Below are 14,459 nucleotides of genomic sequence, written 5' to 3'. Positions count from 1 at the left end.
GGGTAGTCTGACAGTGGGAAGATCTCCTATTCAGTGAACTATTGATAAATCAGATGATGCTTGCCCCTCACAAAAGGCAGGCATGCTACAGTGCATGATGATGAAAAAGGTGGGCAAAATGGCAAATCTGCCATCTTTGAGACACTTTGTGACAGGTTAAAGTCATGGGGGGGGGGGGAATAGTGCACACACAAAAAACTTACTTTAAAGCAAAGATAGTGAAGCAATTGCTTCTTAGCCGTGCAATGAGTTTGAGGTGCATAAAAAGCCAAAATTAGAACCTTTAATAAGCAATATGCAAGAATATAAACAAATATACAGATAATCATATGATTACATGTACCCTGTTTCCCCTAATATAAGACATCCCCGAAAAATAAGACATAGTAGAGGTTTTGTTGAAGTGTGAAATATAAGGCATCCCCCAAAAGTAAGACATAGCAAAGTTTTTGTTTGGAAGCATGCCCGACGAACAGAACACAGGAAAAATAAGGCATCCCCTGAAAATAAGACATAGCACATCTTTGGGAGCAAAAATTAATATAAGACACTGTCTTATATTCGGGGAAACACGGTAACAAGTTAATACTTGTGGCACTCTTATCAGTATTAGGTAAAAAAGCCCCTCGTCACTACATTTTAGAAAGTAAATACATATTTCTGCCATACATAACATAATGTATACAATAAGCACAAATGAATCATAGCCTCTGATCTAGCTGTAACATGTTCTTCTAGTTTTAAATATAATGGGATTGTTCACGTGGGGGAATTTTGAAGAATGTAATTGTGGACCTGCAGTCTGAAGTTATACAGTCCATTTTACAACTTCATTGCCATTTCATTTTTTCTGCATGCGTAGACTGGGCCTATGGACAATGGACTCCACCCAAACACAGGGTTTGCATTCACTAAGACTGTTGGTGCTGCAGGGAATGCAAATGTGAATCACTCCCTGGACTGAAAACCCCCCACCCGCAATACAATACTGTCAACCACACCTTTGCATAGCAGTTCAACTCAAACACTTACTTTCTGGTTCCCCACCCTGGGACATGGACAAAATATACCCCACTAAAATATAAATATAATGGGATTATTCACTTCTCACTGGACACAACGTGTAACAGACTTTCCTCTGTGATACACTTCTGAAGATGCCAGCCACAGATGCAGGTGAAACGTTAGGAACAAGATCTACCAGACCATGGCCACACAGCCCAGAAAACCCACCACAACCAGTTATGTCTTTTTATCTTTTGCAATGAATGGTATACATACATACATACATACATACATACATACTCCCACCACTCATTACACAGTCTGCTTTTTGGCTCCATGGAATATAACGGTAATTCATAAACAATGTCGCTAACATAATGAGGGTCTCACTCAAATCCGTAGGATTTGCAGCCTTGCAGAATGTTGTCTAGATTCCAGTACTGCGATAGTATTTCGCAGTTATTTAAACACGTACTTGTTTATTAAATATTTTAAACTCCCAACCCATAGCAGTTTACAAAGAATGAAACCCGGTCACTACGAGAGCTCTACCCTGTTTTTGAACGCCCCGGCTATACGGCAGTTCAACCGACAGGGGGAGCCGGCGGTTTTGCCAGACAGTAAAATCACGCAGGCGTAGTAGGAGCAGGTTTTCCCAAACAGCTGGAAAAATGCGCACGCGTATAGATCCGTTTAAAGGCGTTGCTGGGCGACAGCGCATGCGCGGTGCAGCGGAAGTGTGGGAGGCGGGCAGCGCGCGATGTCGGGGCCGGGGCTGGTGGCGGGTGAAGTCGCGGTTGACGCGCTCCCGTATTTCGACCAAGGCTATGAGGCGCCCGGCGTGCGGGAGGCGGTGAGTGGCGCGGCGGGTTGAGGGCCCCCCGAGCCCTTCAGAGAAGCTGATCTAACATGTGCTTGTTTGTCTGTCCAGGCCGCGGCGCTGGTGGAGGAGGAGACGCGGCGTTATCGGCCCACCAAGAACTACTTGAGTTACCTGCCTGCGCCAGACTACAGCGCGTTTGAGGTGAGCCAGGGGCAGTATTGGGCTACCAAAGGGGTAGTTTTGGGTGGTGGGTAACGGTTGTAATCGAGCCGGGGAGGGGGGTTTAGGCGTGGCCTTGTCTGCATGCGCGGGAGAGTTAGGTAGTAAAGTTGGAATGGTTTTGTGATTGCTCTTTAAGTAGAAGAGTAATAATGCAAGGAAACAACCAGTTCTGGAACCTTTTGCTGTGTACTTTCAACTCCCTTTAGTCGTGGGGTATCATTCAGGATTGGCACCTCCCACTGGAAGTAGTACAGAATTGTGTAGTTATTGCAGTGTTGGGCAAGGATGTGGGACACTTGTGCTCAGATCCACACTCTGCCATGAAAGCACCAGTTCTGAAAGATACCCCATGATGAAAGGCAGTTGTAAGTTCATCAGAAGGCTCCAGAACTGGCTGTTTCTTTGCATTATTTCTTATTTCCTTACAGAACAATTTTAAAAACCGTTCTAATTTTACTATCTCACTCTTGTCTGTGCATGCAGACAGGGCCACGCCTAAACCCCGCCTCCCTAGCTCCATCAGAACCACTACCCACATGGACCCACTCTTAATCTCCACCCAAATTACCCCTCTGATAGTTTTATGTAGCTTTTTGTAATGTTCAAAGTATCTTTACACAAGTTGCATGTTTTCAGCCTTATCTCTTCACAGAGTTGTTGTGAGTTTAGAATGGAGTAGGAGAGTGATGTCAGCTGCTTTGAGTCCCTATTGTAAAGAAAGGTGAAGTATAGATTAAGTAAGTTTCAGCCTCTTTCTACTGCACATGTAGACCAGGCCTCAACTGGTGGAAATTAGGCGGTAGTTGGGGGCTGATCACCCTTTCACAGTGTGGGGAGAAGATGGGTTGGTTTGAAGGGTTGGTGTGAAGAAATGAAATGTCTTCAGTGACAGTTAAACCATAAATAATTGAAGTGCCTCTGTTTAAAATTCCTTTTTGTTTAGAGAGTAATTACACCCTGGGGGTGAGAGTGAACTCATCCCCAGAATAGCTTACTGCTGAACTAATTTTTTAGTTTTAGGAATTAAATGGTATAGCCCAGTCTCAGGGTTTAATAAAAAAATGAGCTCCGCAAAAACATTCCTGTCTAGACCTGAAACTAGCTATATTGATGTAATGGTTAATTGCAAATTATCAGTTTGAGGCACATTATAGAAATGAAACCAGTTCTTTAATTTTTGATAACTTGATTTTAAATTCTCATAACTGCAAAATAGCAGAGCTTTGGCTAGTGAAGTTTTTTTTTTTAATGGAAAATCTTTGTAGAATGTAAATAGCAGGACTGTTGTATTTCCATTTGTACCTTTTCAGAATTGATATTGGGAAACCAAAAGAGTACAATGGAATGATTTGGATGACCCAGACTAGCCTGGTCTTGTGAAATTTTGGATGCTAAGCAGGATGTTGGATGCTTGTTTGTATTAGGATGGAGACCACCAAGGAATACCGAGATAGCTGTTAAGAGGGATGCAATGGCAAATCACCACTGTTGGTCTTTTGCCTTGAAAGCCTGGTTGTGACAGGATGGCACATGGGGAAAATCAAAATTGTGAGGGCAGTTTGTCTCAGGAAGTTTATGACAATCATATAATAGCTGTGTGGTAGGGTAAAAGTGAGCAAAACTTTTCACAAATATTGTTAATTTAGCTTCTTATATTTAAAATATGTCAGATGTGTTACCTCAGAAAACAACAGTTCTGTGAGAGAGGAAAGTATTTGTGGGCCTGAGAGAATAACAGCCTTTAAAAAATTGGTTAGTGAGCTCACAGCTGAGTTGAGATTTGGACTAGACTAAAGACTCCGGTTTATAGTATTCTCCACAGTATTAAACAGGTTCTATAAAACTACATAGTGTATAAAACTAAGTTTTATGTTTGGGTTTGCAAAAAGTGCAAAATAGCAGCTAAAATAAAAATTAGTAACTTGCTTGTCTTGCTCCAGTGTGCATTTGCTTAAAAAAAAAAGAACTTCCATCTAGGAACATTCTCTAAATATTTGGCTGCTTTTTTCTGAAAACTTTCCCAGAATTATTAATTGCTTCATTATTGAATACTCGTTATACAGATTCTGGGTTTTTCCCCAGTATTAAAACAGTAGGTTGAACAGTAGATACTGTAGGCACAGATCAAGTTTAAAAGAGTTCTTCAAATACTTATAGAAAATATAGATCTTTTAATTATTTCTTTTTCCTTATAATTTTTATTGACAGTTATAAGCTGTTAAACAAAAGGCATGTAGGCCTTTTGCACTTTGCCCTTCTTCCCTTCACTAACCAGAAGATTCTTAGCCTTGATGAATATCCTTTGTTCTAACTTACCCTTTGGAATTTAGGAGACTTTAAACTATGTTTTCTTTTAGGTCTTGTCCTCACTGGCACCACAAGTCTGTCCTTTTTCTGATACAAACCAGAACACAGCCAAATGTTTAGGCTCTTTGTTTAGATAAGTAGGACAACAGAGAACAATACTGATAAAGTAATGCTAGGTCCTAGTTCACAGGACGTCAGAAGTGTGAATTACTGACATCCTCCAATGAGGGCATCTACATGTCTAAAATGTTTTGGGTAAGGGGAAGATCTCCTCCTCCTTGGGTGATTGATTGTTGGTGGTTGTACTTTGGGTGTAATTCCTTCCAATGGCACTCTTCTGATGTAACCTGTCTTTATCCTATAAGAACTGGAAACCGCAGCCATTTTAGGGTGGCTCCTCTGATACTAACTTGCCCTTTGTTGGTCTGAATAAAAGTATTTCTTTAATTTTATTCCTTGTTGGCTTGAGCTTTTTGGCTTAAAGTTTCTAAAAACGTTACCCCGCGGTAACAATACCTGCTGAAACACCAAACTAAATCCCACCAGTATTATAGCAACAGATGGATGAAACTGTTGTGGACCACACTTATTCTTTCCATACTCATTCCACTCAGTTGTTTTAATAGGTGAAGTGCATGTGGATATAATTATTATTGTTACTGCATTTTTATACTGTTTGATGATATGGCATTACACTGTGTAATCTGCCTTGACTGTCAGTAAGAAATGCAGGTTGTAAATAATGAAAATAAATTAGGAACCCCTTCCACAGAAAAATTGTAAAAGCAATCTGTTTCCACAGCAATGTCAAGGTACTTCAAAACATAGTATTGTACAACAAATTGTCCCTGCTTCTGGTACTCTCAAGAATCCCTTAAATTTCCTTAGTGGATCGATTTTATTCCAGAGTGTTTTTAATTCATTTAATTCAAATTATTTGTAGTCCAGTTTTTCCACTGAGGTTCAAAGCTAATTACATAGTGTAAGTCAAATACAATCAATAGAATTGGATATCCATTGAACAGTTCAGTAGGTTCAGACTACAGAAATCAGAAAACAAACAAGTCTAAAAGAGCTGAAACAAAGTATAATCATTTAAAACTGACATGTTAAGTGGTGTAGAAATTACATAGTCAGAGCATACTTATTGTCATAGACAGATTAACAGTAGCGTAAGCCACAGTCCCTATGCTTTTTACCAGTGCAACGTTCTGAATTGTTTCATTATAGCCTTTATACTTGTGCAGAAAACCTCCCTCTTGAGTAATTCTGTTTTGCATAGTTAGTGGAAAACCAGGAGGGTGGGGGCCTTCCTTACCTCATCAGGCAGGCCATTCCATAAGGTTAAGGTCTCACAAGGAAAAAAATGCACAAGTGTAGGTGATTATTGATTTTAGCCATTTGTCCGATGCCAAGTATCTTTTTAAAAATATGAATATCTCATCAATTTTCTATGCTTGAAGATAGAATTTAATGGATGTAGAATTGGCATCCCCTAGGAATTTAAGTAGTTACCCTGGTGCTGTGAGACATTCTTCATCAGAATGTGTATGAGGCTCATTCTTTACTTCTTTTAGGACACTTACATAATGTATTGCCATTTTTTAGTGGGTTCTGTTTGCTGCTTTCATACCTGGCTGGGGTTATTGTTAGGATTGCTGTCTTATTTTCACATAACAATTTACTCTAGTTTTTAAGTGGTAACTCGCTTTGAAACTTAAAGTGAAAAAAAAGACTTCACAGGTTAAACAATGAACTAGACAAAAGTTGCTTCACTAATTCAGCTTGATTTTCATCTGCAGACTGAAATAATGCGAAATGAGTTAGAACGCCTAGCAGCTCGACAGCCTTTGGAACTTCTGAGCATGAAAAGGTAAATCTAAGGGGATCTTTATCAAGTATTCAGCATTTATGTTGAAGAAAAGTTTAGGAGGGGGAAATCAACACTGGTTTGTATGGCTTTAAAAGTATTAATTGGTGATGATCAAGATCTTTCATGTTTTTCAGCAGCCATGATGTTAGAGTATCCTACTGAAACAACCATTAGTTATTTTTTGTGCTTTCAAGAAATATTGGGGTCTACCTACGCAATATTAATTCAGCAAGTAAAACCAGATGCTAAGTTGCATCATGCTTATAATTATGGGGAAGTAGGTGTTGGTTTGAGAACTTCATGGCATAGAGTGGTAAGCTTCTGTACCGCAGTTTGAACTCTGCTCAGGACCTCAGTTTGATCCCGATGGAAGTTACTTTCAGGTAGCCGGCTCAGGGTTGACTCAGCCATGCATCCTTCTGAGGTTTGTAAAACGAGTACCCAGCTTGCTGAAGGTAAAGTAGCAAGGGCAGTGGCAAACTACCCCATAAACTATCTGTTTGGTAAATATTGTGATGTGGCATCACCTCATCAGTCAGTAATGACCTATTGCTTGCACAAGAGGCTACCTTTGCCTCTCAAAGATGGCTGATGCTCTTGCAGTTGGTGCTACATATGTCTGGAAGTGTTACCTTTGAACCAACATTGTGCTTTCAAAGTCTTTAAAAGGTATAGACTATATAAAGTTATTTGTTAAAACATTATGTATTTGAATTTTTCACCAAAAATTAGATAAACACTACAGGTGATGTTGCTTTAAGTGCTACGTTTTCTGGTGCTTTAACAGGTATGAATTGCCTGCTCCCTCTTCTGGGCAGAAGAATGATATTACAGCATGGCAGGAATGTGTTAATAACTCAATGGCTCAACTGGAACATCAGGCAGTTCGAATTGAGAACTTGGAGTTGATGTCCCAATATGGCTGCAGTGCCTGGAAAGTGTATAATGAGTAAGTAGTTTTCCTCTGCCTTGAGCACCTCCACTGAAAAGGCTTAGTTGGATGGATTAATATTTTCAGTGTCTGGTTATCTAGATCTTTACATTTCTTTTGTAGCAGGAGAATATGCGCTACAGATAAATTAGACAATTGATCACGTTATTCCATGGTTTGTTATACAAGATGGTACACTTTACACTTGGTCATGTAATGAGATATGAAACACACCTGGTACTAAGACTTGGAGTTACCACTTCTTCCTTTAACCCATCATAGCCTCAAGTTTTTAAAAAAGCATCATTTGCTACTAAGCTACTTTTCAAAAAGTGCAGAACTTGCTTTCTGGCAATTTAAGTGGGTTTTATGCTGGAAAGGAACTTATAAGTTATTTTACTGTTGGAGAGTTGCAGACTGATATATGGAACTGCCACTGCTTATTTGAAGGGTAGTGTGCTTTTGTGCGTAGTATGAATGTGTTCTTCAGTTGAATGTTTTCGAACAGGCAGATAACAAACCTTCATTGTGCCTAATCAGTAAGGTCATGTTTGTCCATAAAAGTAAAAGGAAAGCTCAGGCTTTAGTTGGATGGATGTAATATTTGTTCTTGGCTAATTTGTTGAACTAACAGAACTCCTTTGCTTTTAGGCATCTAGTCCATATGATTGAACAGGCACAAAAGGAGCTGCAGAGTTTGAGGTAAATTCTATTTTTATTACCTTTGAACTGAAACGAATTCTTAAAAATGTATGAGGATGCAGTCTTTACAGTTTGGTAGTTGAGAATCTTGGCATGCTTACAGCAAGTCTGTTGAGAATCTACACATGCAACACTTTTGTACTCGATATAGTAGACGCACAGCCATGTTGAGGTAGTTAGTGTAGTTATTAGTGTCCTACAGATCTGCTTTCAGTAGCTAACAAGGCGACCCAAAATATAGTTAGCACCATCAGACCACTTTCTAATTCTTGGCTCCATCATCAACAAAAAGGGAGACTGTAACCAAGAAATCAGAAGGCGGTTGGGAAGGACAGCCAGGAAGGAATTTGAAAAGATTCTAAGTGTAAGGATGTGTTGCTGGCACCCATGATAAGATTAATTCATGCCACAGCATTCCCTACTACTATGTGGGGATGTGTAGGTTGGGCAGTGAAGAAGCTGATAGTAGATTCCTTTGAAATGTGTTTTATGAATACAGCGGACCACCAAAAAGACCAAATCAAGCCCTGGCCTAGAAGCTAAAATGACTACACTAAGGCTATTGTACTTTGGTCACATTATGGGAATACAAGATTCACTGGAAAAGACAGTAATGCTAGGAAAAGTTGAAGACAGCAAGAAAATAGGGAGATCCAATATGAGATGTGTTGACTCTGTAAAGGAAGCCACAGCCCTTAATCTGCAAGACTTGAAAAAGGCTGTTAAAGATAGGACTTTTCGGAAGACAATGATTCATAGGGTCACCCTCAATTGAAACCAGCTTGACAGCACTGAACACACACACAGCCCCATATCAGTGAATAATTAAATGATGACATTCAGGTCCAATAATATCTGAAAATAGTAACAATTTCTGACTTCACAAAAGTAGAAATAGTGTTGAAAATGTGGGTGTATTGGTTGATGATGAATGGGTGCTCCTGTGTATGAGAAACTTGTAATTACTATTTTAAAACAGATTTTTTAATTATTACAGATTACAAGAATGAATGACCAATTTTTATATATTTTAATAAGATATTCAAGTGCAGATCAGTTTGTAGTGTTTGAAGTTATAAGGTAACAAGCGGTAACTCGCAAGAAACTTGTGGAGTTTGGGGGATGGTGGTCATGGAGGGACAGGACCCATGGTTGGCTTGCAGTGTAGGTGGCAGGGAACACATGCAGTGATGTTTGGGAGCAGGGAGCTTCCTACCAGCCTGGCTTCATGCCCCCCATGGGAGGGAGGCAGGGAGCTCTGGAGAACCTGTCCTGATGATAGCAGTGATGTAACTTTCCCTCCTGCCCCACAACTTCACTGTTGCATTGCCACTGGTGGCAGTAACTCTCCAGGCTGCTCCTCAACTTTGCTGTCGCAACAGCAGCAGCCTCCCTAAGCAGCAGCAATTCACCTGCCTGCCCATGCCTTCCTCATTTGTAAACGTCCCTCAGTCTCTTCTCTGCCATCTTTCTTGTTGCACACCTTCTGAGAAGCTTTTATCTGTTTTGTGTCAGTTTGGCACTGATCTGCAGACTGGGCGGCACTTGATTATTAGAATATAAGATTTGCCAGAAATGTGCAGTCTTATCAAGTGAGACAGCTGGCTGATAGGAGATGAGTTTTAAAAATATAAATTTGAGTAGCTGGATGGATTAGGTGCTGCTTCTTAGAAGGAGGTCTTTGCTTGTGACCTGCTTACCTTGGGGTAAGCTATTTTTATGGATTCTTTTAACTGTTTTTTCATTATTGATGTAGCAATACTGGATGGTATAATCTTCTGTTGAGTTAGTGTTAAAGATGCATGTAGTTTTCTGGCAATAAAATGGAAGCAAAGATTCTCTAATAGTATTAACAAGCCTCTTGCCAGGAAGTACACGATTTGATGTAGGAATGCCAACCAGACATCTATTTCGGGCCTGACCAAGGTCACCCAGAACAAGTCACTGACCAGAGTTATCCAGAACCCACCTAATTAACTGCCCTTTCTTAACTCTTTGTTCACACTCAGTAAGAAAACAATCAGATACATACACAGTTCCCTTCAGGGATTGGGCGGGATATAAATCCCAACAAATAAAGTGATACAAGTGCTCACAACAGACCACCACCTTTCTCCATTCCACACACCTGGGAAGTGTGAGAAGTGCCAAGCCAAGATTCCCTGTTTGTATGTCAGGTGAAACCATAATTAAGAGTGACTGGTTAATGAACCAACTTCAGATCCTAATTTTTACATGGCTAAATGAACCAGGATTAATGGGATGGACTGAATCTCAGCTAATGAGCTGATCATTAGTTGAATTAAACCATGGCTTTGCATGTCTTCTGAACAAAGCCTGTATGGAGAAAATGACCTGATTTACTTCAACATGCTCTTAATGTTCATGTCCATATATATCTCAGTTTTGATGGAAATCAGATTTTAAATCTGACATTCATGGCATGTCCTGTACAGGAGGCTAGAATGGAAACATCAGCCTAGAATATGAAGCTACGTAACATTGCTCGCTTAAGAAATAACGCTGTATAAAAGGCCCAGAACAAATCCAGAGTCCCTAGGTCCATGTAATGAGTTTCTCCCTGACTGTCTGAATATGTGCATGATGTATTATTGGGGATGGTTCATAGGCTCCATCAAACCATAGTCTGTGTGACTGAGCCCTTTAGTTATTCCTGCTTCCCCATCATGTGGTTGGCCATCCTAGTTTGAAGAGCAGGCACAGATCTTTGTTTGCAGGTTCAGAAATAATGGAGAAGGTTTGTTCTAAAACAGGAACTGCTGATTGATCAAAGTGGCTGTCAGTCTTCTGCTTTGGTCTTGTGGTTGTACAGGACCCTGTTCATTCCACTGGAACGTGTCCTGGGTAATAGCAGAGAAAATGATTAAATGATTCACTGTTCCCTCCTTTTCTTTCAGAAAACACATTCAGGACCTCAACTGGCAGCGGAAGAATATGCAACTCACCGCTGGTGCTAAACTTAGGGAGATGGAATCTACGTAAGTATCTAGAACTTCTTTCCTTGAACTATGTATTCATCAACACTTTTCCATTTGTAGAAATAAAAGCTAAAAAGTGCAGTTCCAGAACGTTTGACATTTACAAAAATTATTGCAGAAACAACTGAGTTATACTACATGTCAGGTCATCCTTTGGTAAAGGCACTGATACAGATTGACAAACCATTACAGTTGTTATTCACCACCCTGAACCCCTCGGGGGAGGGTGGTATACAAATCTAATAAGAAAGAAAAAGAAAGAAAGAAAGATCTAATGTAGAAATTTTTATTTGAGCTGTCAGGAGTGTTCTACTGGAATTTCCAAATTGACTTTGAGAGGAGACCAATGTGCAGCGCACTACAGTAGTCTAGTCTCAGTGTATGTCTTGTTCCAAGCTTCAGTTGTAGCCACCAGTTACCCTAAAGAAGTAATATGTTGAGAAACAGCGGGGTAAGTGAACTCACACAAAGATGAAGGCTTGGCAAATTGAAACATTTAAAAATGTGTTTAGATAGGAAAAGGGCAGCACAATGCAGAGATGCACACAGCAGGCTAATTTTGGAAAGAATTCAAGACACAGGGTCACAAGCACACTATCTTCTGTACAGCTGTAATGACAGTCCATATTGCTTTTTTCTTCCTTTCACCTAGGGGTAACTGTATCTCATTTGACCTACATCTTGTCTCATCCATGACAGTTTCTTATCTATATAAGAAAAGGGGGTGCAACAGTCAATATTAATAATCATAGAACTACCACCACTGTTGCACTCTGGCTATAACTAATATTTCAAATACGTATATTTATGAGTTTATATACATGAGTTTATATCATTGTTCATATTTTTTATATATTTCATTGGTTGTAAATACAATCATTTCTTGTTGACTACATCCAATTGTTATCTATATGCTCTTTTATAAATTTCTACTAAATGAGAACACCTAGGAGAGTAAAAGACTCCTCCTGACTCATGTCACCTAGGAGAGTAAAAGACTCCTCCTGAAGCTCAGGTGTTCTCATTTAGTAGAAGCCTATAAAAGAGCATATAGATAACAATTAGGTCACTAGATCATGGCATGATGGGAAATGTCAGCTCAGATTGAGAGAAAGTGAGTTGTATCTGTATAACTGAATAAGCTGATATTTTTATTTTAGACTGACAAGGTTCTCATGTAGTAGAAATGGATTTGGAGCTGGATTACTCGTGTCACCTATGAGTGTAAATGACTCTTCCGGAAGCTGAGGTGGTCTCATTTAGTAGAAATTTATAAAAGAGCATGTAGATAAGAATTAGGTCTCTATAACATGTTAGGATGGGATATTTCAACTCAGATTGAGAGAAAGTGAGTTGTACATGCTTAACTGTGAATAAGTTGATTTTTATTTTAGACTGACAAGGTTCTCATGTAGTAGAAATGGATTTAAAGCTGGATTACTTTTCGTATGAAAATGCACCTATAGAGTAGTAAAAGATTCCTCCTGAAGCCTGCCAGGTGTTCTCTATATTTAGTAGAAATTGCTATAAAAAAGAGCATATAGAATAACAATTAGGTCCTCTATAACATGTCAAAGCGTGATGGGATGTTTCAACTCAGTTTGAGAGAAAGTGAGTTGCATATGTATGGAAACATTGACTTGAAAAACTCCATGGTGTGAATATTATAATAATGATAGATTTATTTGAATGTTATTTGAATTTACATTTACAGAGTACCCATATAAAGCCAGTATAATTATATCTACAACGTGTGAGGCTGATGAAGCCATCGAAAAACGCGGATTAGGCGCAATGCATTTTCCTCTTTGTGTTTAAAAGTGTTTAAAAGAATTTGGACTTCTGTCTGTGGACAATTTTGGACTTATCATTGAATACATACAGACTTACCTTAAGGATGCTGAATTGATGGGAGAGTATGAACTAAATACTTACCTGAATTAATACGGATGACCCTGAATTTATTTGTTATAATTGTTAAAAATAAGTTGAACTTACCGGTTGGATGTAGTCGACAAGAAATGATTGTATTTACAACCAATGAAATATATAAAAAATATGAACAATGATATAAACTCATGTATATAAACTCATAAATATACGTATTTGAAATATTAGTTATAGCCAGAGTGCAACAGTAGTGGTAGTTCTATTATTATTAGTTTCTTATCTATAACTTTTTGCACCAAGTGCTATGTATTATGACCAGAAGTGATTTTTTTTTTTTTTGCTGTGGTTTGTGGCTTGTACCAATCTTTCCACCGATTTGCCTGCGCTTTGGTCTGTAGCATTTCTCTTCTGGCTTTTGCTGGGTCAGTGGTACACTCGTGTGTGTGTATCCACCTATACTTACTGAGCTCGTGGTGTTTTACAGCACCACATGGATCCTTGTTTTCATTTGTGTTTCCTTGGTATTTTAACTAGGCATCTTAAATAATTCTTCAAACCATGATTTTTTTTCGTTCCAGTTGGGTGTCTCTGGTCAGTAAAAATTATGAGATTGAACGAACCATTGTGCAGCTGGAAAATGAAATCTCTCAGATCAAGCAACAACATGGAGAAGCAAACAAAGAAAATATTCAACAGGACTTCTGAGACCTTTCTTGATCTTCTGTTGCTAGCACAAAAAACCTGCTTGAACTGAACACATGGTTTAGCTACTCATTTTTGTGTTTCTAGTGATAGGTAAATCCTCTGTGTTATCTGTTCTTGGACTTTACAAAACTGACTACAAACAGCATAATTGTTCCCTGGAAGAGTTAAAACTGGACTCATTTCCTCCAATTTCTGGCATGAACAAGTTGTTTTTTTTAAATCCTTATTAGATTTTTTAAAAAATCTGAAGATAAATATTTTGCAACTTCACCTTTTGGTAAGAACAGCAAAAAAACCCCCACTGATACTAATTAAAGCAATTGTGACATTGTGTCTACTGCCAGCTTAGTTGATGGAAAGGAATACAAGCTTTGAAATGTTAGAAAGCTCACATCAAATCATATTTAAAAAGAGACGATACAGTAACAGATTTTAATTAAGATGGTAAACTTCATTGTAATCTATGTTTTTCACAAATACACGAATCATTTGAGCATATATTTGCAATTGTAGGTGTCTGGCTAGCTGCATGAAAAATGACTTGACTAAAAATAATTTGGTTGGTGATTCTTCACCAAATTCTTACTGAGAAAATGAAGGGGCCTTGCTTTGGGTTCTGTAATCCAGGATATTTACAAACCTGAGAGCCTATTTCCCGATCCTTCTCACATTATAGCTGCTTCATGCCTTCCTGGCAAGCAACTGTAAGTAGGTCTTATTGGGAGCCAGTGTGGCATGGTGTAGTGTAGTGGTTAAGAACAGTGGATGCTAATCTGGAGAATCAGGTTCGATTCCCCACTCCTCCATATGAGTGGAGGACTCTTATCTGGTGAACTGGATTTGTTCTCCTTTAGTGGAGCTACAGTCATCCAGGCCACACCTCCCTTGTTCAGGCAGGGCCATGCAAATTTTTGCAAGGGCTCTTCGACGAAGGGGCCTGTGCCTCTTTAGTCAGAATAGCCCTGCTGTTCATGACAGTCACTGTCACTATAGCTCCTAGAA

General features: G+C 39.1%; 1 protein-coding gene across 1 annotated transcript; it reads left to right on the top strand.

Annotated features, from left to right (window-relative positions):
- Positions 1–1,718: 1,718 nt before the first annotated feature.
- Positions 1,719–13,955, top strand: BCAS2 (BCAS2 pre-mRNA processing factor). Its single transcript, XM_048497423.1, has 7 exons — positions 1,719–1,858; positions 1,937–2,029; positions 6,160–6,230; positions 7,018–7,179; positions 7,813–7,863; positions 10,782–10,862; positions 13,331–13,955. The coding sequence occupies exons 1-7, from the start codon at positions 1,766–1,768 to the stop codon at positions 13,455–13,457; spliced, it is 678 nt and encodes a 225-aa protein (XP_048353380.1). The 5' UTR covers positions 1,719–1,765; the 3' UTR covers positions 13,458–13,955.
- The last annotated feature ends 504 nt before the right edge of the window (positions 13,956–14,459 follow it).

Source organism: Sphaerodactylus townsendi, linkage group LG05 (genome assembly GCF_021028975.2).
Source record: "Sphaerodactylus townsendi isolate TG3544 linkage group LG05, MPM_Stown_v2.3, whole genome shotgun sequence".
Lineage (NCBI taxonomy): Eukaryota > Metazoa > Chordata > Lepidosauria > Squamata > Sphaerodactylidae > Sphaerodactylus > Sphaerodactylus townsendi.
This window is presented reverse-complemented; position numbering and strand designations above follow the sequence as displayed.